At 43.1% G+C, this 27,725-nt stretch overlaps 1 protein-coding gene across 4 annotated transcripts in view; it reads left to right on the top strand.

The window, feature by feature from the left end:
* Positions 1-27,725, top strand: part of LOC126341697 (carboxypeptidase M) — a 532,258-nt gene that overhangs the window by 405,384 nt on the left and 99,149 nt on the right. For all 4 annotated transcript variants that reach the window (XM_050001792.1, XM_050001795.1, XM_050001794.1 and 1 more), the window contains exon 3: positions 10,325-10,458. In XM_050001792.1, the coding sequence (XP_049857749.1) occupies positions 10,325-10,458 (134 nt within the window). The remainder of the gene's footprint in view (positions 1-10,324; positions 10,459-27,725) is intronic.

The raw sequence follows: 27,725 nt of genomic DNA, 5'->3' as shown, positions 1-27,725 counted from the left end.
CAGAGTTAGGATAAAAAATGTTTATCAGTTCCATAATTAGAACGAGATTTAATCATGGATCATTCTCAAGCCATCTTCACCGAATACATGTTAAAAATAATCGTTACTATGAATTTCAGGGCATAACAGTAACAGATATCAATCACATATTTTTGAGTGTAAACAGTATGCAAACCCGCAAATTTTTTTTATACAGCCATTAAACAGATCTCATCAGCCATTACCTTTCTCCAAAAATATATTAATTATAACACTAATGATGGAATATTTAAATCAATGTAACCTTATCCTGTAAATTCGTAGAAAATTCCCAGAACACAGACATGGCTGTGTGGCCTTCGGAGATGAAGCGATAGGTTTGGTTGATGTTAGTTTGCGAGAGATGTAGGAAGTCATAAGGTATTCAGTGACGGAGAGAAAGAAAGAAGTTAGTAAGTTCGTACAAGTACAAGAGTCGAGTAGGTGGCGAGGGGGGGGGGGGGGGGGGGGGGGGGTTAGAGCAGTGGTCGTCGAAGTATTTTGCTCAAGAACGACTACTGACATATAAGGGCTGCAACCCGGGCCGCAAAAGTACCAATCTTAATATCAAGTGGTAACCTACATAAATTAGTACGTAATGAGCCTCCAACAGACAAGCTGTAGTAATATCACAATAAGATGGCCAGTACTGAGCGTTAAAAGTTGGCACCATTCACAACACTTCGTCTCGTCTATGATCTGTTTCAGATCGCTGCCAACCTCAGCGATCTACAAGTTATGGCTCTACAGTTACACGGTGAAGCGTTGTTGGGTTTGCTATGTGTGCGAATACCTTTGATTAAAAGTAGTACTCGTGTTTGTACTACCATTTAAATGCAACATTAAATAAGAGACACCATCACAAATGTTTGATAAATTATTTAAATGTAAGTTTTCTTTTACGTACTGCTTTGTTTCATAACTGCCTTCCTTGGTGTCAACAGGTATCGCATTTAAGATTATCATCTACTTAATGCCCTTATACGAATCCATGTTACTTTCGTCCGAAAATTTATACCATAAAGCTGACCGGTACGAGTCGCACATATCTATGAGTTCTCAGTACTGGGAGACAAATAATAATACATTGCCCCTCCCACACCCTCTAATTCTGCAGTGGCCACAGCATTTACCCACCTGCCCTGACGTAAGCAGCCAACTTTAGTTATCTCACCACCGAATTCAGTAACGTCAATTAAAATTAAACACATCTTACAATATTTCTGTCTGTATAAGTAATTTCGTTTGTTACTGCACGACTAAACTACTCTCTTAAGAACCCCCATTTGACGTTTCTGGATTCAGCTGTTTGTTGCTATATCCATACTGTTATAAAATACGACTAAGAACCGTGGGCCACGTGAATGCTTGATTCGTGCCAGATGCGGCCCGCAGCCTGCAATTTCACGACCGCTGATTTGGAGGAAGCGCTAAAATTATGATGGAGTGTTTTCTTTTCTTTTTTTTTTTTTTTTTTTTTTACTGTCGGTAATGGAAGAGAAAGACAATAAGCAACGTGAGAAGCAGGCTTTTCCCCCATGTGTAAGCAGCGTTTATGCCTAGAATTATAAAATTCGAGTACTAACGCATTACACGCTTAGAGAAGAGAAGTAGATGTGCTGGTGATGTGCGGAGAGGTTGGCTGCGAGCCGGCGCGGCGGTCACCCGCGTCTGCCCTCCGTAAGCCCCTGTACGAGGCGGCCCTTGAAAAATGGACCACTTCGTTTCAATCTGCGCGAAATTGTCGGAGAAAATGAACCCATCCGTTCCCGCAATCGATCGCGAGACCAGGAAAGAGCCGTCTAGATTCGTTTTCTGCGACGACGAGCCGGATTTCGAACAAATCTCCTTTCCTGACTCTCTTTTCCTGACTGTAAACTCTGTCCGGGTGTATTGTATCTACTTATTATCCAAGAACACATGTTTACGACTCCACATCCTCCAACAGCCCTTTCCCGTACTTAAGCTTCATGCCCCAGCCACATACCCCCAGAACGACTGCCATTCTCCACTTTCTCTTGCTCTCTCCTTTAGATAGCCTTGTCTGATCGCAATCCCATTTCACCCTGCGCAGTATTCCTATCCTCCTACAATCGCCCCACTCACAAGCACAGGCAGATCATATTCCATCACTCAGACCCTCGCAATACATACACAAAAAAGTCACTTCTCAAACCAACACTCTCACTCCAGTTACGAAATCATATACCACTTCCTTTTTCAAACCTAAACTCCTATATCATCCGATATTTTCTTCCAAGAGCTAGTCATCTAACCTCTGAGTCGAACCACAACAGCTCCAACATCAACACAGTCAGCAGCGTTACAACTCCAACTCAACCATCATTATTGCAGACATCCGCCGGTACATCAATACCATTCGTTCAGTCTATCAATTCGACCTTTATATCATCCATTTGCAATTTTATGCTCAATTTTATTGTTTTCAGTTCATTTCCAGCTATAGAGCAGATATTTGCTGCCATCTCCTGTGGAGGGATGAATCTATAGATACAAGGTGACAGTTATTGCACTATATTAAATAAAATCGTCATAACTTCTGAACGGTATGCGTTAGGACGTTCAAACTGCACTGCTGGTCGCGGGCCATGATGGGAATAGTATGCGCATATGCACCCACCTTGTTGTTGTCGGCCATTTGCGCGTGGCAGTGTCACAGTACAGCGTGCCTGAGCGTATAGCGCTCGAGAAGGCATGCCATGATAGCAATAACAGCTCAACTGCGGCTCAAAGGTAGTTTGTGATCCAGCTAAAGCCGAAGACAACCGGTCCATGTGTGGTAAAAATCAATAATCTGATTCGCAAGTTTGAGAGAACGGGTAGTGTTCGTGATCACAGTGTTGGCAATCTCGCTCGTCCGTCCAAAAAGGGAGAAAATGGCTGAACACAACGAGAAAACGAGAAGACCCGAACTGTGGTTCAAAGCAGCTCCAGGAAATCGATCAGACGAGCTGCACAACAGGTGTAAATCAACAGGCAGACACTGCGACAAATTGTTGTTGAAGATCTGCATCTCTTCCCATATAAAATTCAAACCTATGAAAAATGAAATGCCGTGTGACGAGGGCCTCCCATCGGGTAGACCGTTCGCCTGCAAGTCTTGCGCGTCGATGGGGATGAAATAATGATGATTAGGACAACACAACACCCAGTCCCTGAGTGGAGAAAATCTCCGACCCAGCCGGGAATCGAACCCGGGCCCTTTGGATTGACAGTCTGTCGCGCTGACCACTCAGCTACCGGTAGCGGACAATCAAACCTATGAAACGTCCCCTTTGAAAAGTTATACAAGACGGTGATTAAACTGACACACAGTATTTTTTAGCGCAACGCAATCTGACTTTCAAAAATCCCTACAAAAGAATGGCCCTGACTAACATTAACCTATACCTTTCACAAATCACTTACCTCACAAAAATCTTCGTTACTCAAGCTACTGCAATACAGCGAGCGCCACTACTGCCAGCCAGATAAAAGGTTCGAACTACTGAAGGCACTAACTACTGATAGGCATAGTTAGCAAATGAAAGATTTTGATAGAGAACAAACAATGTATTTACCTTACTAGTGTTCAAAAGTCATAATGTATATAGCAGTTCATGACATCCAGTCTTACAAATTTCAAAACTCCGCCATCTCTCTCCCCACATCCACCACTGCTGGCGGCTCATCTCCAACTGCGCAACGCTACGCACTGTTTACATCCATCTGCCCAACACTAGAATGGCAGACAACAATGCAAACTAGCCACAGAGTGCGCACAGCACAGCCATTAATTTTTCATACAGAGCGCTATTTGGCGTTACCAATAACAAAACCTAAACATCCTACTTACAAACCCATTAGCTATTAAGCCCCTGGGTCATGGAACAGCGGTTGTGTTTCGCCGACACCACTGTTCTCAGATTTGACGAACACTACTTTGACGCAAATATGGTTTTATTTAGCGACGAAGCCCACTTGCATTTGAATGGGTTCGTCAGTTAGCAAAACTGGCGCATTTGGGGGACTGAGAATCCGTATTTCGCGATCGAGAAGTCTCTTCTCCCTCAATGGGTGACTGTGTAGTGTACAGTGTCCAGCCACAGAATAATCTAAGCGATATTTCTTGATGATACGGTCATTACCGAACAGTCATGAAGGTTTTGGAAGATGACTTCATCCCCATTATCCAAAGTGACCCAGATGTCGACATGAAGTGGTTCATGCAAGATGAAGCTCGACCCCATGGAAGCAGCAGAGTGTGCGATGTCCTGGAGGAGCACTCCGGGGACCGCATTCTGGCTCTGGGCTACCCTAGAGACCACTGACATGGGCCTCGGTTGACCACCATATTCTCCATGTCTGAACACAAACAACTTCTTTTTGTGGGGCTATGTAAAAGAGAAGGTGTACAGCAAGAAATCCCAAAACCATTGCCGAGCTGAAAACAGCCATTCAGGAGGACATAGTATCGATGTTCCGACACTTCAACGGATCATGCAGAATTTCGCTATTCGTCTGCACCACATTATCATCAGTGACAGGAGCAATATCGAACATGTCGTAACCTAAATTGACGTTTACATGCTGAATAACGTATGTGTACGCCGAAGTTTGTAACCAATTTGCGTTTTTATTTTTCATATAGGTCAATTATTGTCACCCTGTATAATAAAACTAGCTTAGTGACTGCTGCTTCGCTTACGTAGACTGTATGGCCTACACAGATTTTCTTTGTTTTTATTTAATCGAATTTTTATGTTGTTCACAAATTGCAACACCTGTAAGATTTTCACGCTAATTAAGACCATACAAGCATGGCCTTTTCCGAATATACTTCTGATCACAAAGTGATACTGGCAGCTGGAGCCCAAAGCTTTTGTTCATCATGCCTCTTACTTGTGGAGATATTTCCATAGCAACTTTCATCCCCTAACAAATATTTCTTTATATCTAAGCGAAAAGTCAAATGCCAATTTTCTTAAATTTAATTTTAAATTTTTTCAATGTAATGAAATATTTTCTTACAGATTTTCATCTCCTATGAACCCTTATGAGTTGAGTTTCCAGAAACAAGTGATTTTTCATATTTCTAACCTAGAAGTCAAACACCTGTTGTCATAGATGTAGCCTTGAAAATCCTTTAGTAGTTCTTTAGTAATCATTTATTTTCGAAAAATTTTCGCCTACTATTTTACTACCTTGGTGGCTGAATTTCCAAAAATGCTGAAACACATATTTTCTTACTGAGATATCTAATACCAGTTTTCGTAGTTGTAGCTTTAAACTTCCCTCAGTAGCATCACACGTTAAAAAAGCCTTTCATCCCCCATTCCTCCCCCCCCCCCCCTCCTCCTTAGGAGCGCAATTTCGGACAAGCCATTCTTAAACGACATCTACAGTGTAAGATCCGCAGCCTCTCCGAAATTCAAAGTTTTCGTCCTTCGCGGTTTGGCCTGGCCGACAATGAGTCAGTAAATCAGTCTGATCATATTTCACCCACTTACGGGTTTTATTTCCAAAAACAGTGAAACACTTATTTTTTCGTTTCTATCCGAGAAGCCAAACACCAATTTTCAAAGACTTAGTTTTAAAAATGCTTTCGCAATGAAATATTTCCATAAAATATTTAACCCCTTATTTCACCTCCTCAGTGGTTGAATTTCCAAAAACGGTGACATGTGTATGTTTTATTTCCAACAGAGAAGCCAAATTACAATTTTTATAGATTTAGCTTCAAAAATGCTTGCACAGTCTAACATTTCCAGAAAAACTTTCACCACCCGTTTCACCCTATAGGGTTTGAATTTCCAAAAACAGGGAAACACGTGCTTTTTGTTCTGACTGAGAAGTCAAACTTAAATGTTCATAGATTTAGCTTTGGAATGCTTTCATAATAAAATATTTTCGTAAAGATCTCACCCCTTACTTCACCTCGTTAGGGGTTCAGTTTCGAAAAATATTGAAACGTAATTTTTTTATTTGTAACCGAGAAGACAAATACCAATGAATAGATGTTACTTTTAAATACTTCAGTAGTTTTTTAATAATGATATGATTTTCAATAAACCGTTTCACCCACTATTTTATCCCCATAGAGTTAAATTTCCAAAAATTCTGAAATACGTATTTCTTTATCAGGTTACTCACCATTTAGAGGCTGTTGCACGCAGCGACCGTTATTTTGATTTGTAAATAATAGATTTCAACTATCAGTCGTTCTTTGGAACTTTTATTGGCTGATCTAGATTTCAGCTAGAAACTAGCCATTCTCAATGCACTATCCTTTTTTAGTCAATGCATGTAATGCCTGTTGGTCTGGCTTTGTAAACAGTTTGAACTGTTTACAAAGCCACTAGCTTATAAACCACTAATGTAGAGATACAGTAGTGCAATATTTGAAATTTTATGTAATCTAATCTATGATGTTTCTCTATCAACTGAATGCATTAACATAATAGGAACTGATAAATTGTATTTAAGAGTGCAACTGTTTAAATATATGTAGATTTCTTGTACAAACCAAGACGTGCTCCCAACAACGTATTTCCAATGTGATGGTTTCTAATTTCTCCGTACAGTTTACTGTTATTTTTTCTTTTTTTAATCTGCCGATAATATGGTAATATAATGATGGGTATGATCTTCACTTCTTTCTTTCTTTTATCCTCTAACGAACAACCCTTTATCCGCTGTAATGTAATCCAGGATCCGTTTTGGAATCAGTGTCGTCAGGTCTATTAGTTTTGCAGATTTCCTGCTATTTAAAAAATCTACTGCTCTACTACTAAAAAGAAAATAAAAGGGCAAAACTCTTTCTTTCATCGTATTCGCGTCTATTGCTTCACCGGTAGCCACTTCGTTACTGGTTCCAGTAAAGTAAAGCTGTTCACATCATCTCATGGTATCTGTACTTTCTTAGCTAGACTTACGTTAAAAACTTGGATAACAATGACTTACATGCTTGCAAAGCTATAGTGTCAAAGCAGTGTAGAGTGTTGGAGATGGTAAGATGTGTCACTTGGTGTCAACTGTCTTGAGAATTGGAAATGGTATGAGTAACGCGTTTGAAGACGTAAGTGATGTGGTCTGTCATTGCAATACATATTGCTAACAATTACTAATTACTGCGTTCCGCTGCTGCCGCTAAGGTGCCTGTGTTTGCTACTAGTTGTGCGTGTTGTTGACGTATTTCTAGCCCTACGGCTAGTACACAAACGTTTGAAACAGTTTTGTTTTCGTGAAAGTTAAACGCGGAAATGAGTGCAGCCGGAACTCAGAAAAGAGTAAAGTACACTCAGAACTACAGAAGTGAGCTGCAATGTGAAGCTAAATTTTAGTATTAGGTACAACGTAGTAAAAAGGGCTATAATTCTGCTTATTTCAAGGCACGCGAAAGTGAAATAAATATTTGCTGCAAGAGTAGCAGGGCAAAAAACTTTCATTTTTATTTCAGGACTTACAAGTGGGCAACAAAGTTAAGGAGATGTAAATAATGGTCTGTGCGTTTATTGCAGAAAACAACGTATCTTTCAACACTGTGGAATATTTGCCTGCATTAATGAAGTAATGAAGTCAGTATGTTCTGATTCAGAAATTGGAAGAAAGTTACATGTAGAACAGCAAAGGCCCCTGTCATTGGGAAACATACTACAGATAGCAAAAGTAAAGACATGCTATGTAATTTGCTTCGTAAAAATTAGGTTTACAGTAATTTGATGAATCAACTGATCTCGGGTATACCAAACATTTGTCCGTTGTCGCTAGAATGGACCTGGGACATGGAAGGATAGTGGAAGCACTTTTAGATTATAACTGAGGGCAATGCTGTTAATCTTTACATCAGTCTGACTGAATACTTTAGTTTCAGCAGTATGCCTTATAAGGAAAACTTCAATGCCAACGGAGCTAGTATGTATGACGACGGACATTCACAATTCCCTGTGTACCCTTTTGGTAAGAGACATCTGTCACTTGTTCATAGTGAAATGCATACGCAGTTCTTTCCATGTGTGTTCCCGCTAAATTTTGCGCAAAATTGCAAAGGACCCCTGAAGATCTCGTTCGATATACATTTAATTATGTTCAAACTAGCGCTAGCGCAAATCTGCATTGGAGGAGTTAAAAGATTTTGTGACGGGGAAGCCGCATAGATTTGCTACATACAAGCCAAACGAGGCGGTTGCCCCTCCAGGCGGCAGTTTCTCGAGTGTTAGAGCAATATGATGTTCTTGTTCTTTTCTTCGCACACCCTGATTCAGAAGATCGGCTGCTAACACCTGACACCACTCTTCAAAACCCAAAATGCCCTTGCAATAAGCTATATAGCGTAGTTTTTAGAATTCGTTCTGCCGATTCTCAATCAACTGAATAAAAAAGCACAAACCGAAAAGCCACAGATGCTTACATTAAGAGACAGTATTTCATCGTCGCTGCTCACTTTAATTGACTACTATGTCAAACCTGAACACCTGCAATCGTCAGATTGGAAAAAAATACAGTACAGAGATCATATATGTCCTTAACCGAGCGAGTTGGCGCAGTGGTTAGTACACTGGACTCGTATTAGGGAGGACGGCGGTTCAAACCCGCGTCCGGCCATTCGAATTTAGGTTTTCCGTGATTTCCCTAAATCACTTCAGGCAAATTCCGGGATGGTTCTTTTGAAATATCACGGCAGACGTTCTTCCCCGTCCGATGGGACCGATGACCTCGCTGTTTGGTCCCCTCCCCCCGGTCAACCAACCTCCTTCTCTTGAAGGCATGTATTTTGGTGCAAAGATGCAGATATCTTTGAAAAAATGAATGTTTAGAATTAGGAAATTAAGTCGGTCAAGCTAATGTGCTTAGATTTTTATACTGAGGTGGTTCAGCAAATTTTCTTCCGTTTCTCTTTTGTGGAACCTGTAAAGAAGTCTCTGGAAGTACTGGATCCGACAAAAATTCGTAGCTTCCAATCGCTGTCCTCAGTTGCGGCATATTTTCTAAGTATTGTAGCTAGCAATGGATTTCAGCAATTAGCTATTGAGTGACATCTACTCTGGAACGCCGGAATTTTGTAAGTTTGTGAAGACTAAATTGAACGCGGACTCAAAGCCTATATTTCCTGCAACCCCCAAATTTGTTTGGTGCTTGCTAAGTTTTATCCATTGTAGTGCTGTTGCAAAAAGAGTATTTTTACGCAGTTAGGTTAATGAAGACCAAAAACAGAAACAAATTACCTGTCCTAAGTTCACTTGGATTATCGCATACAGAAAGATAGGGGAAACATTTCGATCATTTTTCCTTTGAAATTACTAACTCAATGACAAAAAGACACAACAGTGTTATGTATGCCGACGAGGAAAAATCAACACATTTTTCAATCTTCGGTTGGAAAATATATGTAAGTGGTGACCGATTTTTATCCATCTCCTATGTTGCTATTTTAGCAGTGATAAGCATAATCACGAACTTAGCTTTTAATACCGTTGTTTAATTATATGAATCAGGCTGTTTCTGTTAAAACAATTTCGACAGTTACAGCTGAAATATCTGATAAACTAGAACAATGAAAATGAGGTTCACAGATACATTGTTTGTTGAGCCATTGTAGTAGTCAAGTATAGTACGGAAAATAGGCTGTGTAGAATCTACTGCTATCTCCGGCTTTTGAGAGTTTCCATTTCCTGATGTCGAGACTGTTGCTTCTGCAACATTTAATGAAGTAAAGACATCTGCTATGGAGACTAGGGTTGGGAACTTGGTTCTTCCCTCGATGACGATAGATATAAAAGGTATATGCCCTAAATGGCTACAGCGAAATCTCTAAAATGTTTTATTTTCTATGTTTCTATTGTTATGTAGATTCTGTTTTTCTTAGCACAAATGAAAAAGCTTTACAAAAAGTTGTGAAGGCGAGACTGAAGTTATTTCAGCCACAAAAGTCACAAAAATCCATTTGAAACATTTCTAGGGAGCCTGAAAGCCTGGCGTCTCAACATAAAAGGGTTGAATCTAACAAAAAGAGTTGTGTACTAACAAACTATATGCGATAGCCGTATCAAGTAGTTAAACATCCATGTGTTTTCAGATGAGTGCATCTCACCCCATTGTTAGATGTCCACTGCCGAAGTCCAATGTCGGACTAGTGCGCCTCGCCCGCCCGTAAATTCGTAGATATTTAACCAGTAGACACAGCTAGAAGCTTGAGAAAATTTTATTAATATTTATCGCCGTGAGACCGTACACTGGAACACAGGTACGACAGCTTGAATTTTGTTAGCACGTTCAGGATGTTACGGAGCTGTTATGCCTGTTGCAGACCGCGACCTGTGGGTGATGGTGGTATCTTCGTCGCCGTACGAGCACATGATTGGAAAACCGGACGTGAAGTACGTGGCCAACATGCACGGTAACGAGGCCGTGGGTCGCGAACTCATGCTGCACCTCATCCATGTGAGTACCGTTCACGTTCACCACACTAACTGTGTTTAAGTGTTTACTTTACAAAAAGAGAGCCCCCATCGGCAGATTCTCAAATCCACGACTCCCGTGGGTACACTTATATTGAAGTACTTACTTCTACAGGGTTGCAGAACTATGGATCTATTGATATTTTCAACAATAATGAACAAAAACTTTGAGTAATGTTTATTATTGTTTAGCACAAAAAGAAAGATACCGTTCATTTGTTTTTGTCAGTGTTGACAACATTTTAGTTACGAAAAACGAAAAATCAGAATCAACAGCCTAACTGACTCAACACTCTCCAGAACTCTCCACACAAGTTACCACCTTGAGCTAGGGCTATATCTTTTAATCTGGTGGCTTTTGACGTCATTGTCATGGCCCTTCGTCAAAATTACGTCTTGTCTTACGAATGATAAGTTTCATAGAATTTTAATTTAGGCTGATGCCCAATTATGTGGACTGGTTTGTCCATTGCCTCGATGTATTTCGTAAAAGAAAACATTGTCTGTTGCAGATCGTAAAATTATCTTTTGCTATTGTACTATTGCCCAGTTTCGACTAAGTCGTCATTATCAAGTACATATGTAGTAACATTATGATCCATGTAATGTCAGATGTGACGTGATAATGAATTTGCCACTTCATGTGCGGAGCCGCACTTCAGTATCAGCATCCTTCCTACTGAATACCATCGAAAAGACAGTAAAATATGGGGAAGATCCACGTGTAGTATAACTGAAGGGCAAAATTAACATCCATTTGTTACAGAACCATATTCCATGATGTCCGATGTTCAAATAATTTATGTCAAAACGGCGTCTTTCACATGAATCAAAACAGGTTCTTATGACTTCAGTCAGTATGCTAACTATGTACTGTCTGAAGTTCCCACAGTGTATAAAGTGATTTTACGTGGATGTTACAATATGTACATGGGTCTTCCACACACTGTACTGTCTTTTCGATTGTATTGAAGAAAGAGCATGCTACGCTGATGTGTGGCTCTGCATGTGAACCGACGAACTGATTTGTATCTCACATCTCACGCAACACGGTCCATAATGTTACTACACATGTGTGCCTAATAATAACGCCATTCTTGAAGCTGGTCAGTAGCACAACAAATACAAAGTTACAGCCAACAACGGAAATTAATTTCTTTTCTGGTATTCAGTGCATCTAAACAACATTCGGAATCCGTCGAAAACTGTCGCTTCTGTTTCTATGCAAATCGTGTTTATAGGCCTAAAAACATACTGAAATAAAAATCACTAGAAAATACCAAAATAAAAATAACACAAATTGTTATTCTGATGTAAATTGTATCAAACGATTCCGTTTGATCAGAGGATTGCAAAACTGAAATTGGGTTTTGGTCGGCAAAGTATTATGATGTTTACTAGTGTATCTTTATCTATGTTCTAATTAATGAATAGTAAGTAAAACATCATCTTTTAAATAAAACTTGCTATCAAGATGGAGGTATTTGGATCTCTTGCTTATATTGAAATATCTTAACTGCTTCAAAAGACTTTTCTAAAAACTTGTTAGAATTAAAACTGACAGTGGTCTCATATCAGGCTCCTCGGGGTTGCTTCATGGAAGCTAGCCTCAACAAAACCCTTAACGTCACAGAGAATAAGAGGTAATTGTGACTTCTGTACTTGTTAGTAAGGCTCAAATGGCTCTGAGCACTGTGGGACTTAACTTCTGAGGTCATCAGTCCCCGAGAACTTAGAACTACTTAAACCTAACTAACCTAAGGACACACACAAACATGCCCAAGGCAGGATTCGAACCTACGACCGTAGCGGTCGCGCGGTTCCAGACTGTAGCGCCTAGAACCACTCGGCCAACCCGGCCGGCTGTTAGTAAGGCTGGGAATAATTTCTAAAAGGGAAACCAAATGCGGAAACGTGAACCACACGGAGAAACCTGAGAAAATAAAAACAAGTAAATAACCGATATAAAAGTGGATATGTAATTTCAAGCAATCTAATGTAATGAGGGAAAGTATATGTTATATTACATCAGAAACAATTTTCATCACACAGGATTTTATATCATAGTTTACGACGGAGTTTTCCTCTGAAGCTATCGATTATGAATGGATCAAGTGGTCCCAATCGATATCGAATTTTTGAGAAAATCGGCGAGTTCAATAGAATTATATCACACTCTGCAGCAGTTACTACATTTCCAAAGCATACTGTACCGTAACATTATAAAGACTGCCACGTACCACACAGATCATCCGTGCACTTGACCACAAAAGCAGCTGCACTGAATGATTCTATGAGATGCCGGGCCGTTCTCACATGCAGCTGCAGTCAAGATGTTCATATTTTCCTGATGGAGAAATAGGGATTGAGTCAGCTCGTAGATCACTGTGGCACTACAGATACACAGTTCAGAATTAAGGTGTCAAAGGAGTACTCGAAAGTCCTTCCATCAAGCTGCTTGCCACTGTTACACATTTCTGTTTATGCGGCTAGTCGCAATGTCTGGTTGTCAGATTACTTCTGGTATAAGAAAGATCATCAGCGTTTATGGATTTGCAATAGCTACAACCCTCCAGGAGTGCGATCTATGCAAATGAAGAGGTTAGTTCTTCTAGAGAAAACACAAAAAACATCCCACAGACCGTACCACTGTATGTCGTCCCAGCCATGGTCACCGTCTACCAACGAACGCTTTGCCCACTGGATCGGTAACCTCATACCTATCATGCCAATTGATACGTTTCCGGCCTCTTCTTTTTCTTGTGCCATTACTCCGCATCGGCGCAAGGACGGCATGGTTCTTAGCGGATATGGCATGGTTTGCCAAAGGGCTGTCCAAATGCCCCTTCTGTCGCCACGCCATCTCCTCCAGAACGGAATGTGTGTTTCCCATCTGCCTGCGTGCAGTGCTATTCATGTGAAAGTAAGCGAAAATCTTCTAAATGTTTGCGACTCGTGTAACTTAGGGTGGACGTGAATACCACCCGGTTATTCACCGGATGGGATTTGGGAAACCGCCTTAAAGCCACATCCTCTCTGGCCAACACACCGTCGTTAAGGCGCCAGGCGACTTCGTTCCGGGTCCATCGTACCTCCCTGTCCCTGAAGCAGGACTTAAACACGCACAGATACCCGGGTGGGTGATACCTTTTCTGCATCTCCACCTTCAGTGTAGTTACTCGTGAGATTTTCTGCAGACTTCGCTTAACTGACGTTTTACATACACGTCTGCTAGTCTAGTTTCAGTGATGTCAGCCTTGTGGAGGTCCAGTACACTTTCGTAGCGGACCTTGGAAAGGAAGAAGAGTCAAAATGTCTTGACGATGTTGAGTTTGTAACGGACAAAGCAGTAGTTTCGTGAACAAAGTGAGCGGAGGAAGTCAGCTATGGCTTTTTGAAAAAACGATCCCTTCGTGAAGTAAAAATGCTGGTAAAACTCAATCTTTATATTCGGATGGAAGTTGGACTCTGTTCCTACAGAAATGTCCTGCACCGATTAGGAACAAGAGAATACAGCCCAAATTAACAGTGTGCAACAAGTTTATTAATAAGTACATAAACAATAGCTCGTAGCTCGAGTAAATTAATTACAAGAACCGTTTGTAGTCGTTCTGGTAATCACTGAATTTAGACAAATTCGTAAATGAGCCGATGGCCCCAATACGGATAAAGGGAAAGGTAGAATTCATTCTGTAGCCGAACAGTTACAACGTGCGATAATGGCGACTTGTAATACCAAAGTCTTTTACCGGTCTCCAGAATAAAGGTCACTACCCAGCGATGACTGAGGTAGCCACTGGCGGTTGCACCGACGGCGATAAGTGGCAGTGGCATGGCATCTACGGTTCCAATGTTTTCCTTAGCGACAGCTCTAATTGATGGACCACTTCTGTGATCAACATCAGGCGTAGAGGAGTCGAAGGAAAAGTTTGGCCTGGAGATCCTAAATACCGAATGGTGCCAGAATACACATGGACCTATTTGCAGCCACGTGACCCGCGGAAGCAAGTTGGTCTGCAGGGCCGTTGACCTGTGGTGACGCACACGCTATCACTTGCCAGCAAGGAGAGTGTTTGCTAGTGAGGCCACTGTGGTTTTGCCCGGTTAGACCACTGGCACGGTGGTGGTGTGAGAAGGGTTGCTCACACAAGGAGGTCAAACGGACCATACACATCACGTACAGATGAACAGAGTACAATAACCAACTATGATATTTCGATCGGCATTTACCTCCTGTGTCTTTGGAATATGGTACTTCCCACCCATAATGCCTCAGTCATTCTCATAGCCACATCAACACAAAAAATAATACTTATTGTGTGTAAACAGAAGGAAGAATGTATGTGGTAAGTGAATAAATTTGTAGGTGATTTGGGAGGTATACATGGAGTGTAATTTAGTACACTAATATTTCATCTCTGATAGCAACAATGACTCTAGCCTGCCTGGGCACTGGGTCGTTCTGAGTTTGGATAACAGCTCCCGTGCTCCTTCAGCCCTATGTCAGAGATCATCAGTCATAGCGGCTGTCAAGTGGTGGTGTGCCATTCCCTCGGTAACATGTGACCAAATTTTTGTTCGCTAGGTAAGAGCTCTATAGAACATGTTGGCCAAGTCAATAATCAAACGCATTCTCTATCAATGTGGAGCACGACTGCACTAGCAATGTACGATCTTGCGATATCTTGTTGGAAGATAGCCTCGCCAGCCACTGTGACCGATCGGTTCTAGGCGCTTCAGTCTGGAACCGCGCTGCTGCTGCGGTCGCAGCTTCGAATCCTGCCTCGAGCATGGATGTGTGTGATGTCCTTAGGTTAGTTAGGCTTAAGTAGTTCTAAGTCTATGGGACTGATGACCTCAGATGTTAAGTCCCATAGTGCTTAGAGCTATTTGAACTTTTTTTTTTAAGATAACGTCATGGAGATCCGAAGATTGGGCAATAATACGTCAGAAACCTTACGACTGTTGTCTAAATTACCGGCTAATCGAACCAGAGGTGACAATTTCATGCACTCCATTGCTATCCCCATACCATCAAGCCAGGTGCTGAGCCTGTATAACGATGAAGAACGTAGTCTGGAAATGTTTGTTCTGCTCGAAGCCTACACAGACAAATAGTCCATTGTGATGCTGTACACAGAACTGCGACCAGCCTGAAAAGAAGGCGTGGGGTCACTCTTATGTCCATTGCTGCCGGTGCACCTCTGGTGCCGCGCCGAGTGAAGCTACAACCAAGGTCGCCCTACTAACTGTTCGCGGTGCTCCAGACAGTCGCACGGTCTATGTGGACAGGTGTATTGTTGGCAACGAATCAGATTTCTCACTTAAAGAATATGACATGGCTGTATAGTTATGCGAGGACAAACTAACAATATGTCCGTCTCCTTGGACTCTAGTCCGTGTGGGGCTTGTCTCCTCTGTACAACAATGTAGATGGTGATATGTGGCATCTCCGCCGAAAGAGCACAGTTCTGGTGCGCGCAAAAGTGTTTCGGAGCACACCGTTCATCGTACATTGTTGAACATGGATCTCCACATCTTCACGTGATCAAATTTTGATCCAACGACAACGGCAATTACGACTGCCGTGGGCACGGAACCATCTGAATTCGACCGCCATCAGTGGAAACGTGTCGGCTCTTCGGGTGAAGCTAATTTTTGCTACATTATGTCGAAGGTCATCTCCACAAAACTCGTCGTCGAAGTGAACGGCGGCTCCAAACGTGCAGCACGCCATGGACGCAAGATGGTGGAAGCAGTACTATGTTATGGGACACATTCTCATACGTTTGCATGGGACCTGTTCAAAAAATGTTCAAATGTATGTGAAATCTTATGGGACTTAACTGCTAAGGTCATCAGTGCCTAAGCTTACACACTACGGAACCTAAATTATCCTAAAGACAAACACACACACCCATGCCCGAGGGAGGACTCGAACCTCCGCCGGGATCAGCTGCACAGTCCATGACTGCAGCGCCTTAGACCGCTCGGGTAACCCCCGCGGTATGTGTTCCGTGGTAGAAGTGTAAGACACGCTGACAACTGCGAACCACTTGCATCCCTTGATGTTTGATGTCATCTTTCAGCAGTATAATTATCCACGTCTCGGAACCCGAACCATGCTACAGTGGTTTGAGAAGCATTATAGTGCACTCACGTTGATGTCTTGGCTACCAAATTCACCTGATGTATATCCTATGGAACCCATATGGGTCGCTATGGGGGGACCATCACCACGTACCTAAACCAGCGGCCCATTGTTTAGGAAAGTTACATTACTTGTGCGTAGACATCTAATGCCACATACCTCCTCAAGCCTACCACCAAACTGTCGGATCTCTTATACAAATCAAATAAGCTACTAATCAGGTGGTCATAAAGTTTTCGCTCATCAGTGTATATCCGCATGGCAGTCGTCAGACCATGACGGACGCAAGCAACAATATCGCAGAACGAGAAATCGCTGTCTCGATACAGTCCATGATCCGAGCACTGTCGAACTCCGATATGTGTTGGAAGGCGTTTCTCATTCTTACACGAGGCATAACACGATCTTCTCACAAACGAACAGATTTCCTTATAAGAAACCCACAGCTTAATCTTTTCTTGCATACAGAATGCAGATGACTGTAGTCCTACATACAAGAGTGCTTTTTCTTTCAACCTCCGATCGGTCACAAAATTAAAACCACAGTGAATCTTTGCGCAGATGTGTTGTGCAGAGTCTCTAGTATAACCATCCATCGCGACATGCACTTTTCAGTTCTGAGTGCACAGTAAGCACGCGTCTGCCGGGCTCTAAAATTCTGCTGAGAAGCTTAGTCTGATTTCGTACATCCCACTTAACCTCACTGTCATGTGTTTCCATGTTCATGACAATTCTCAGCTGCATGCTGCAGGGGCAACGATGGGAAGTATTTGTCTGGACTTGGATCCCTCTGATTTTCATCACTTCGCTCACAACAACCGCTGGTTATGAGGACACCATTTTGGCACAGACAACGAGCTGCAGAGCAGCATACAGAATTGGTGGAAATAACACGTGACTGCCTCCCACGAAGAGAGTATTGTAAAGCAGGTCTACGCTATGGCATATGTCTGAGTCGGAGCGGCGCCTATGTAGAGAAATAGCTGAACTGTGTAGTTAAATGTTTCAAATAAAACAGTTTTGATTTTCACTGCGGCTTCCATTTCGTAACCAACCATAGGCTGAAAAAGACAGCCCATATACTTTTCGCGGTGGTGCTGGAAGGCTAATCATTTACATATCATAAAAGTTTGACCTCTGGAGCATGCCACCCTCATAGTGCTGCAATTTAAATTGGCAGCAGTGTAACTGAGTTTAAAGAATTCTTTTGCTACCCAGTACAGCGAATTAACCTACTTCGGTGTTTCTAATATTAAGGGGAACTAATATTAAAGGGAACTTGCATATTAAATTCCACGTGTTGTAGTTTTTTCAAATGGTTCAAATGGCTCTAAGCACTATGGTACTTAACATCTGAGGTCATCAGTCCCCTAGACTTAGAACTACTTAAACCTAACTAACCTAAGGACATCACACATATCCATGCCCGAGGCAGGACTCGAACCTGCGACCGTAGCAGCAGCGCGGTTCCGGACTGAAGCGCCTAGAGCCGCTCAGCCACAGCAGCCGGCTGTACTTTTCCATTTTGTCTTGTTTTAGTATCGGTGGCTATAAAGGTACTTCACAACAGCTTGTGTCTGTTTGCTACTAGTGTGATAGTACGAGGATGATGATTTTTGGTTTATGGGGCGCTCAACGGCGCGGTCATCAGCGCCCATACGAAGTCCCAATTGTTACACAGTCCAATGTTTTCACAGTCCGCTGCCACAAATGATGATGATGATGATGATGATGATGATGATGAGGACGACACAAACACCCAGTTCCTGGATAGAGAAAATCCCCAACCCCGCCGGGAATTGAACCCGGGACCCCGTGATCCAGAGGCAGCAACGCTAGCCACTAGACCACGAGCTGCGGATGTGATAGTACGGAATATCGTTTACAGCGTTCAGGCACTTCCATTCTATCTCTAGTCAATGATAATCCCAAGTCGTAAGGCAATGTACATCGAAGTCAATATTTTTAACATCTTTCGATGCTTAAGTGGCTGTTCTTTTTACTGCTGGATTTTTAACTACGATGACACATATACATGACAGGAGATTTTTGAGATTCGACATGCGCTAAAGATCAGTCTATTGCATCACGCTACTTGATGTTGGCTATAAAGCCGATACTGAAGTAAGTGCAGGTAAATAATTTACGTAGTCGTGGCAACTATGACGTCTTCTAAAAAACTTCCATGTTTCTCTCCAGACCAGATTATCAGAGGTGTTAAAAGTTTTTCCTGTCTCATTTTGTACGAAAAGCTCCTATCAAGATTATATGTCTCTGCAGATTAAAACTGAAAAAGGGTAAATAAGAATATAAGTGCCACACATCTCAATGTTTATGATGTCATATGTCCTGAAATAAGTATCTCACAGTGGCGTAATTTTGCAGGTACATTCAGTGGTATGTGTGACTACTGTTTGCAGAATGTGTTGCGAATAGAGTTTATGGTAAAAAGAACTAAATTAAAACGTTATGTCTGATGCTGAAGTTTTACTACATGGACAGAGAAAACGCAGCAAGCGATAAACTTTTTTCCTTTCATCATTTTGTGCGAGGAGTCAGCGAGAAAAAGTTTCGTAAGGGTTTGAAAGTAAAGTAAAGTTTGCAGCAAACCGTTAAGTACTCTCATCCCAAAATAACATATGAATATATTCTGGGCAATTTGCACGTCGCGAGTCATACTGTCTCAAGACAAAAAATACCAGTTTCTAATTGTAATACTTGTCTTACTGAGTTAAACCTCCATCTTAAGATTATACCTCTTGATGAACAGATTGTGACAACATTTTAAATCTTTAAATTCATTCGATTGCTGTGTGCAATATTAAAATCAAATTTTAGTTGCCCCTAGAAACCATTAAAATGTTAACCTTCGATTAGGACGGGGGTAATCGTTTATCAATACAGTATAAACGTCTTCTTCTTCTTTTTTTTTGTCTGCTTGATAAAGCTCGTATCGCCGAAATTGTTTCAGTCCTCATAGTTTTAGCTTGCCTCAGTTCCCTTCCCATACAACGTTGGGAACTTACGAATAGATACATAAACATAAATTATGTTTGTATGAATGTAAGAGCGCGACGGCTCCTTCACGTTTTGTTTTTTTCAGTGTGAATGCACTAATATCGTCCAAACTCCTACGGAAATCAATAATTAGCGAGTGCGAGGTTAATGGGCGAGGGACGCCGCATTGCAGCGTGCGGTAAGGGTCAGGGACCGCTTCAAGTTGCAGAAGCGGTTGAGGCAACCGCCGATGAGAAGCGGTAAATCCGGGTTCGAGTTTCGGACCGGTACAAATTTTCAGTTCTAGGCACCACTGCACTGCTACAGTGCCCTGTGCCGCCGAAAGTCACGCATTCCCACCCATCCCTTCCCTTTCTTTCACCATTCTTTATTTCATATAGAAGAAATTACGTATGCCGAAAATAGATCCGCAGTATATTAGGTCAATGCTCGTAGTGTAGCGTTCCAGTTTCACGGCTGAAGACATTTCCTTCCATGGATTGGACTACGTGAGCGAACTCTCGCTTCTGACTTGCTGGTGTTCGCCAGTTTGACTGCGCCCAAGCCGTGAACGTGAGAAGGCACGTGAGTAAGCTGTCTGAAGCCCTACTCTGATTGCTTCAGAACGGGATTAGAGAACCCGTCAGCGAAAGTAGCCACGTAACCGCGACTCTCGTGTATTTCCTTCTGGTATCACTGCACAGAGACCCTCTGTGGAAGCACAGTTCAAAAGACAAATATTTTCATGACGGTGTTGGAGGAGATGTAGTTGCTGAAAAGTTGTGGAACAAAAAACTCTTCATTACAAAGACTAAAATATTCAGAGGTAAGTAACTTGCTTGTTGAGATAATGGCCATTCTCTCATATGGTAGCCATCTCCCTGTTGGGACTACAGGAGGTGTTCTGTGTTTACCATTCGTCTTACACAGTTCCTGAGTCCTCCTTTACAAAGACTCAGGAGCTCGCAGCGTAAACATGGCTACCCTCAGATTTGGCCACACACGCTCCTGCAACATGATCAAGAGCTATTAAACCCTTGGTAGAAAATTAGAAACATTAAGATCAGATAGATTCTAAATGGGGATACGACGCCACTGTCCCACCTCGACTAATTCATATCTCAGGAGGCGTGTGGGTTAGACTGCGTCATACGAGGCGTGGAAAGTACGATGGCTCCCCGTCCTGTATACAACATACCTGTAATCTTCCGACACGGGTGACTTTCTCCAATACCGAGGCGAATTTGTCGCGCCGAAACTGTTGATAAAGAGCGACTGTTAATACGTTTGGTTAAGTGCACCGCCCACAAATCTGTCATCCACAGTCCCCGCCCACACACTGATACTAAAGCAGACCCGATAACTTGCTTGCATGATCGCTAGAGGCTTTGCATTTCTCCACGCGTGTTTCTGTGGTAATTTATAATTCTACTTCGCAAATAAAATGTAATCTGAGAACTGCGGATTATCAGCACTCAGTGTTAGTATTCACCCGTAATCTGAACTATAATCTGACTATGATTGACGTCAGCGTTATAGTCACTGGTCTAAGTGCAAATACACGAGCCACCATTAAGAAATAGACATCGAACTTCAAGACTACTAACCATTATCAACAGAAGTGAAATGATCCACACTTCAAAAGACACGTCACTATCTGCTGTAAGAATAGAAAAAGACAAAATCGTCGTAGATTCCTGCGTTTGTCTGAACAGCACGGCGCTTTACCAGGCTATATTATACTAGAACTGACATGTGAATACATTTTCACGCAGTTTGGGAGCATAGATCCTGAGAAATCAGTACCCAGAACAATCACCTCTGACCGTAGAAACGGCCTTGATACGCCTGGACATTTAGTCAAACAGAGATTGGATGGCGTGTACAGGTACAGCTGCCCATACAGCTTCAACACGATACCACAGTTCATCAAGAGCAGTGAGTAGCATATTGTGACGAGCCAGTTGCTCGCCTAGCATTGAACAGATGTTTTCAATTGGTGAGAGATCTGGAGAATGTGTTGGCCAGGGCAGCAGTCGAACATTTTCTGTATCCAGAAAGGCCCGTACAGGACCTGCAACATGCGGTCATGCATTATCCTGCTGAAATGTAGGGTTTCGCAGGGATCGAATGAAGGGTAGAGCCACGGGTCGAAACACATCTGAAATGTAACGTCCACTGTTCAAAGTGCCGTCAATGCGAACAAGAGATGACCGAGACGTGTAACCAATGGCACCCCATACCATGACGCCGGGTGATAATTCAGTATGGCGATGACGAATACACGCTTCCGTGTGCGTTCACCGCGATGTCGCCAAACACGGATGCGACCATCATGATGCTGTAAACAGAACCTGGATTCATCGGAAAAAATGACATTTTGCCATTCGTGCGCCCAGGTTCGTAGTTGAGTACACCATCGCAGGCGCTCCTGCCTGTCATGCAGCGTCAAGGGTAACCACAGCCATGGTCTCCGAGCTGATAGTCCATGCTGCTGCAAACGTCGTCGAACAGTTCGTGCAGATGATTGTTGTCTTTCAAACGTCCCCATCTGTTGACTCAGGGATCGAGACGTGTCTGCAAGATCCGTTACAGCCATGCGGATAAGATATCTGTCATCTCGACTGCTAGTAATACGAGGCCGTTGGGATCCAGCACGGCGTTCCATATTACCCTCCTGAACCCACCGATTCCATATTCTGCTAACAGTCATTGGATCTCGACCAACGCGAGCAGCAATTTCGCGATACGATAAACCGCAATCGCGATAAGCTACAATCCGACCTTTATCAAAGTAGGAAACGTGATGGTACGCATTTCTCCTCCTTACACGAGGTATCACAACAACGTTTCAGCAGGCAATGCCGGTCAACTGCTGTTTGTGTATCAGAAATCGGTTGGTAACTTTCCTCGTGTCAGCACGTTGTAGGTGTCGCCACGGGCGCCAACCTTGTGTGAATGCTTTGAAAAGCTAGTCATTTGCATATCACAGTATCTTCTTCCTGTCGGTTAAATTTCGCGTCTGTAGCACGTGATCGTCGTGGTGTAGCAATTTTAATGGCCAGTTGTGTGCATAATCCATCCTTAGAAGCAGTAATGTGACCATCTGTCAAAAGCCTGAAGAATCACGTTTTGAAGCGCTGACGTGCAGGAACAGAATCAGTGAGGCTGGGGGAGGCACCGACAAAGATGTGGAGCTATCCGACTCCAATGCTGTGACCAGATGCGCTAGATATCTCGCTTGAGGAATCATAGCAACAGTCCAATCAAAGCAGTCTCACAGATTTTCGACTGGGTTTAAATCTGGGGAGTTTGGAGTCCAGGGGAGTACGGTAAATTCGTCCTGGTACTCTTCGAACCACGCGTGTGACATGTTGCAGTGTCCTGATGGTAGCTGCCATAGCGCTAGGGAAAAACGGACTGCTTATAAGGGTGGACAGTGTCCCCAAAGATAGATGCATGCTTGTGTTAAACTAATGTCCCTTCCAGAATGACGAATTCATCCAGGGAGTGCCATGAAAACATTCCCCAGACCGTAACACCCCTCTTCCGGTCTGAACCCTTCCGACGATTTTTGCAAAGCCGTACACGCCAACGACCGTCTGTAAAATGGAGTATAAAAAGTGATTCACCTGAAAAGGTCCTCTGCGCCGCTCAGTGGACGCCCAGTTGCGATAGTGGAGTGCAAATTCCAGCATTCGTCGCCGATGAATAGCGATGGTGCAGAAACCACTGAACCTGGTGCCTGCTGCGGAGGCCCGTACGCAGCAACTTTTGTGAGAATGGTCAACCCTGCAAAATTATCATCTTCAGAATTTTATGTGAAAGGAATCTAACAAATCGCACAATTTTAATTTGTGTTTCACAGTCGTTTATCGCCTGCAGCAGAGTGCAGTTCATAAGCAATGGGTTTTCTTGTTGCTAGAATGTAATTATTTATTCCATTAAGGGTGCAACGGGCTGCGAATGGCACCACTGTTAATAATACACTGACACGATTTTGTGACAGCAAAGATTCTCATATGTCAGGTACTGTTTTGTTTCCAGCCGATTTCCTCTGGTTTGTTTTCCATATTCGTGCCTACGAAGATGTACATCAGACTTGACCGTTGCATTCGCCGATCCTATATGTTCTCAGTTACCAACCTTGTCACTGATACGTGATCCGCTTCACGACATGCGGCTGGTAGCGTATTCCTCAGCGTGTTTTCTTTACTCCTCTACTGCTACAACAAGTGGAAGAGACTTTCAACGTGGTCAAGTGGTCGCTAAAACTAATCTTCGTTTGTTATTAAGCTTATAAGGCCACTGAATCAGGATACGAGGAAAACCGACTTACAGCACGTAAAGACATGGGAGTGTCTCAGATTTTCTTATGAATCCATCATGTCTTGTACGTAGAGGCATCCGTAACAAAATCAGTGAGATACTTTTGTGTCTTTACACTTTATTACAAATTTTCCGTGGAAAATCTTGCATTATGTAGTTGAAGTTCCTAGATAAATCCCATTGGATGACTTACTGTTCTGATCTATAGATATGTGTCCTTGGAACACAGCATAGTCGTAGACTTGGAATTTCCTTGAACTTGGAGGAATTTTTCGTGCTATTCTAAACGGTATTAAAATTCCTACAGCTACATATCCTCTTAGGTCAAACTGCCAAATGTGTTAGTCGAAATGGCTCTGAGCACTGTGGGACGTAACATCTGAGGTCATCAGTCCCTTAGAACTTAGAACTACTTAAACCTAACTAACCTAAGGACATCACACACATCCATGCCAGAGGTAGGATTCCAACCTGCGACGTAGCGGTCGCGCGGTTCCAAACTGAAGCGCCTAGAACCGCTCGGCCACACCGGCCGGCTCTGCGATAGTCGGGTTGGGGGGAGGGGATACTTCGATTCGTGACTGAGTACTGAAATTTGAAAAGTGGTAAGTACGGAAGCAGAGTTCACCACGTTAACACAAGGCACAAATAGAACAAAACTACAGAAAATAACGTGTTGTTGTGTTAATGTAGCTATATTGATGAACAAACGAGCTACGTCGTCTCCTGAATATGAAACCAAGGCGCCTAACTGTCTTGTGACTAATAAATATACGTTAAAGTTGGTGGTTACGGAGCGTTCTTATAGTTTTAACTGTTTAACATGTTACTCATTTAAACAGTATTTGTTGTCTCACCTGCCGCAGCACTTTGCAATGATGTGAATCTGATTTCGCATGTTGACAAATTATTTCGAATATTCTTCTTCCAGGTTTCGAATCAGAAAGTTTTTTAGGTCCAAAAAATAGGAACACAGTACACACTCTGTTGTGTTTCCTGTGGCAATAATGTGATCAACAGTATCATGATAAAAACTTTAATTTTCAGGCTTTATGTGTATTAGGTCTCCATTTAGGAATTTCGTAAGTATGTACTTTCTCATCAGATATACACACTAAAGGTCTGTCACGACTTCCAAAAGTTGCGTTTCTCTTGCAGAAATATGTTCTCATCTACATCGTAAGATAATGTTAAATTAAGGTATACTTAGTAATTGTGATATAGGAAATACACTCCTGGAAATTGAAAAAAGAACACATTGACACCGGTGTGTCAGACCCACCATACTTTCTCCGGACACTGCGAGAGGGCTGTACAAGCAATGATCACACACACGGCACAGCGGACACACCAGGAACCGCGGTGTTGGCCGTCGAATGGCGCTAGCTGCGCAGCATTTGTGCACCGCCGCCGTCAGTGTCAGCCAGTTTGCCGTGGCATACGGAGCTCCATCGCAGTCTTTAACACTGGTAGCATGCCGCGACAGCGTGGACGTGAACCGTATGTGCAGTTGACGGACTTTGAGCGAGGGCGTATAGTGGGCATGCGGGAGGCCGGGTGGACGTACCGCCGAATTGCTCAACACGTGGGGCGTGAGGTCTCCACAGCACATCGATGTTGTCGCCAGTGGTCGGCGGAAGGTGCACGTGCCCGTCGACCTGGGACCGGACCGCAGCGACGCACGGATGCACGCCAAGACCGTAGGATCATACGCAGTGCCGTAGGGGACCGCACCGCCACTTCCCAGCAAATTAGGGACACTGTTGCTCCTGGGGTATCGGCGAGGACCATTCGCAACCGTCTCCATGAAGCTGGGCTACGGTCCCGCACACCGTTAGGCCGTCTTCCGCTCACGCCCCAACATCGTGCAGCCCGCCTCCAATGGTGTCGCGACAGGCGTGAATGGAGGGACGAATGGAGACGTGTCGTCTTCAGCGATGAGAGTCGCTTCTGCCTTGGTGCCAATGATGGTCGTATGCGTGTTTGGCGCCGTGCAGGTGAGCGCCACAATCAGGACTGCATACGACCGAGGCACAAAGAGCCAACACCCGCCATCATGGTGTGGAGAGCGATCTCCTACACTGGCCGTACACCTCTGGTGATCGTCGAGGGGACACTGAATAGTGCACGGTACATCCAAACCGTCATCGAACCCATCGTTCTACCATTCCTAGACCGGCAAGGGAACTTGCTGTTCCAACAGGACAATGCACGTCCGCATGTATCCCGTGCCACCCAACGTGCTCTAGAAGGTGTAAGTCAACTACCCTGGCCAGCAAGATCTCCGGATCTGTCCCCCATTGAGCATGTTTGGGACTGGATGAAGCGTCGTCTCACGCGGTCTGCACGTCCAGCACGAACGCTGGTCCAACTGAGGCGCCAGGTGGAAATGGCATGGCAAGCAGTTCCACAGGACTACATCCAGCATCTCTGCGATCGTCTCCATGGGAGAATAGCAGCCTGCATTGCTGCGAAAGGTGGATATACACTGTACTAGTGCCGACATTGTGCATGCTCTGTTTCCTGTGTCTATGTGCCTGTGGTTCTGTCAGTGTGATCATGTGATGTATCTGACCCCAGGAATGTGTCAATAAAGTTTCCCCTTCCTGGGACAATGAATTCACGGTGTTCTTATTTCAATTTCCAGGAGTGTATATGGATGAAGACACTGATGGAAACAGCTTAAGTGCTCTATTTATCTCGTGATGTCGCTCCCTCCCGCAGAGTGTAAGAATAAACCTCATGTAAACATCACACTACGTATTCTTACACGTTTGGTGGAACCTTATTGGATTTCGTTTCACGTGGAGCGGAAGCTGTCTCCAGTACAGTCAAGTACTATAACGAGGATCTGTTTCATGCTGTGCGTTACGCATACATCAATTCAGCGATGATATAGGGCAGCAGTTTTACCGGCGCAATTAACTTGGACAGCATTGGCCATGCAAATGATCCAACTATCCTAAACTGATGTGAACGTTGCAGAAAAGACGTAAAAAGGGACGAGCAGAGAAACAATATAGCTTGGAATGTCATTTAATTTTTAGACAGAAGGGAATAACACATGACAAAGCTCAGGCGATACATCGGACGGAAAACATAACATGCTCTCGACTTTAGCTAACATAGTATTGCAGTTAAAAACAAGACTGATGAAAATTCTTGTCTTTAACAAGGGTAATTTTTCTGCATGAGCTATGTGTGGCGTAAAAGTGCACTACTGATTTCCCAACTAGTTAAATATCGAAGCCACTGAAAGTGTTGCAGTCAGTCGTCTGGTAATCTCTGTAGGCCTACTCCTCCCACATCGGACTCCGAGGAATAAGGTACATTTCTCTATTGCTACTTGATAAGGAGGCTATAATAAGCAAAATTCCACGCCATCAAAAATCCGCATTTACACCATCTCTTTTACGACGTGCTGTTCTGCATTTCGCCATAATTCAGCAGTGATGTATCACAATGCTTCGTGCATTAGTTCTGGTATGTTTGGCAGCTTAAATCTCTAATTATTTCTCGCGATGAAGCCCGTAACTTGGCTGCAGATCAGTTATATTGTGTTCAGATTGCAGTATTACGGTGACAATTGTAAAAATGCAGCCTTTATTCAGTGTATTGGACGCCGCGAAAATTATTGTTTTCCTTGTATTTACGATGCTTATCACTCTGGCTCGTGTGAGACAACACCTGTCCTACAAAATAATGGGCGTATTCAAATAAACAGTATTTGATTTTTAATTTTCTGCACAAAATTTAGTTGTGTAATGTTTTCT

Source organism: Schistocerca gregaria, chromosome 1, assembly GCF_023897955.1.
Source record: "Schistocerca gregaria isolate iqSchGreg1 chromosome 1, iqSchGreg1.2, whole genome shotgun sequence".
Classification (NCBI taxonomy): domain Eukaryota; kingdom Metazoa; phylum Arthropoda; class Insecta; order Orthoptera; family Acrididae; genus Schistocerca; species Schistocerca gregaria.
This window is presented reverse-complemented; position numbering and strand designations above follow the sequence as displayed.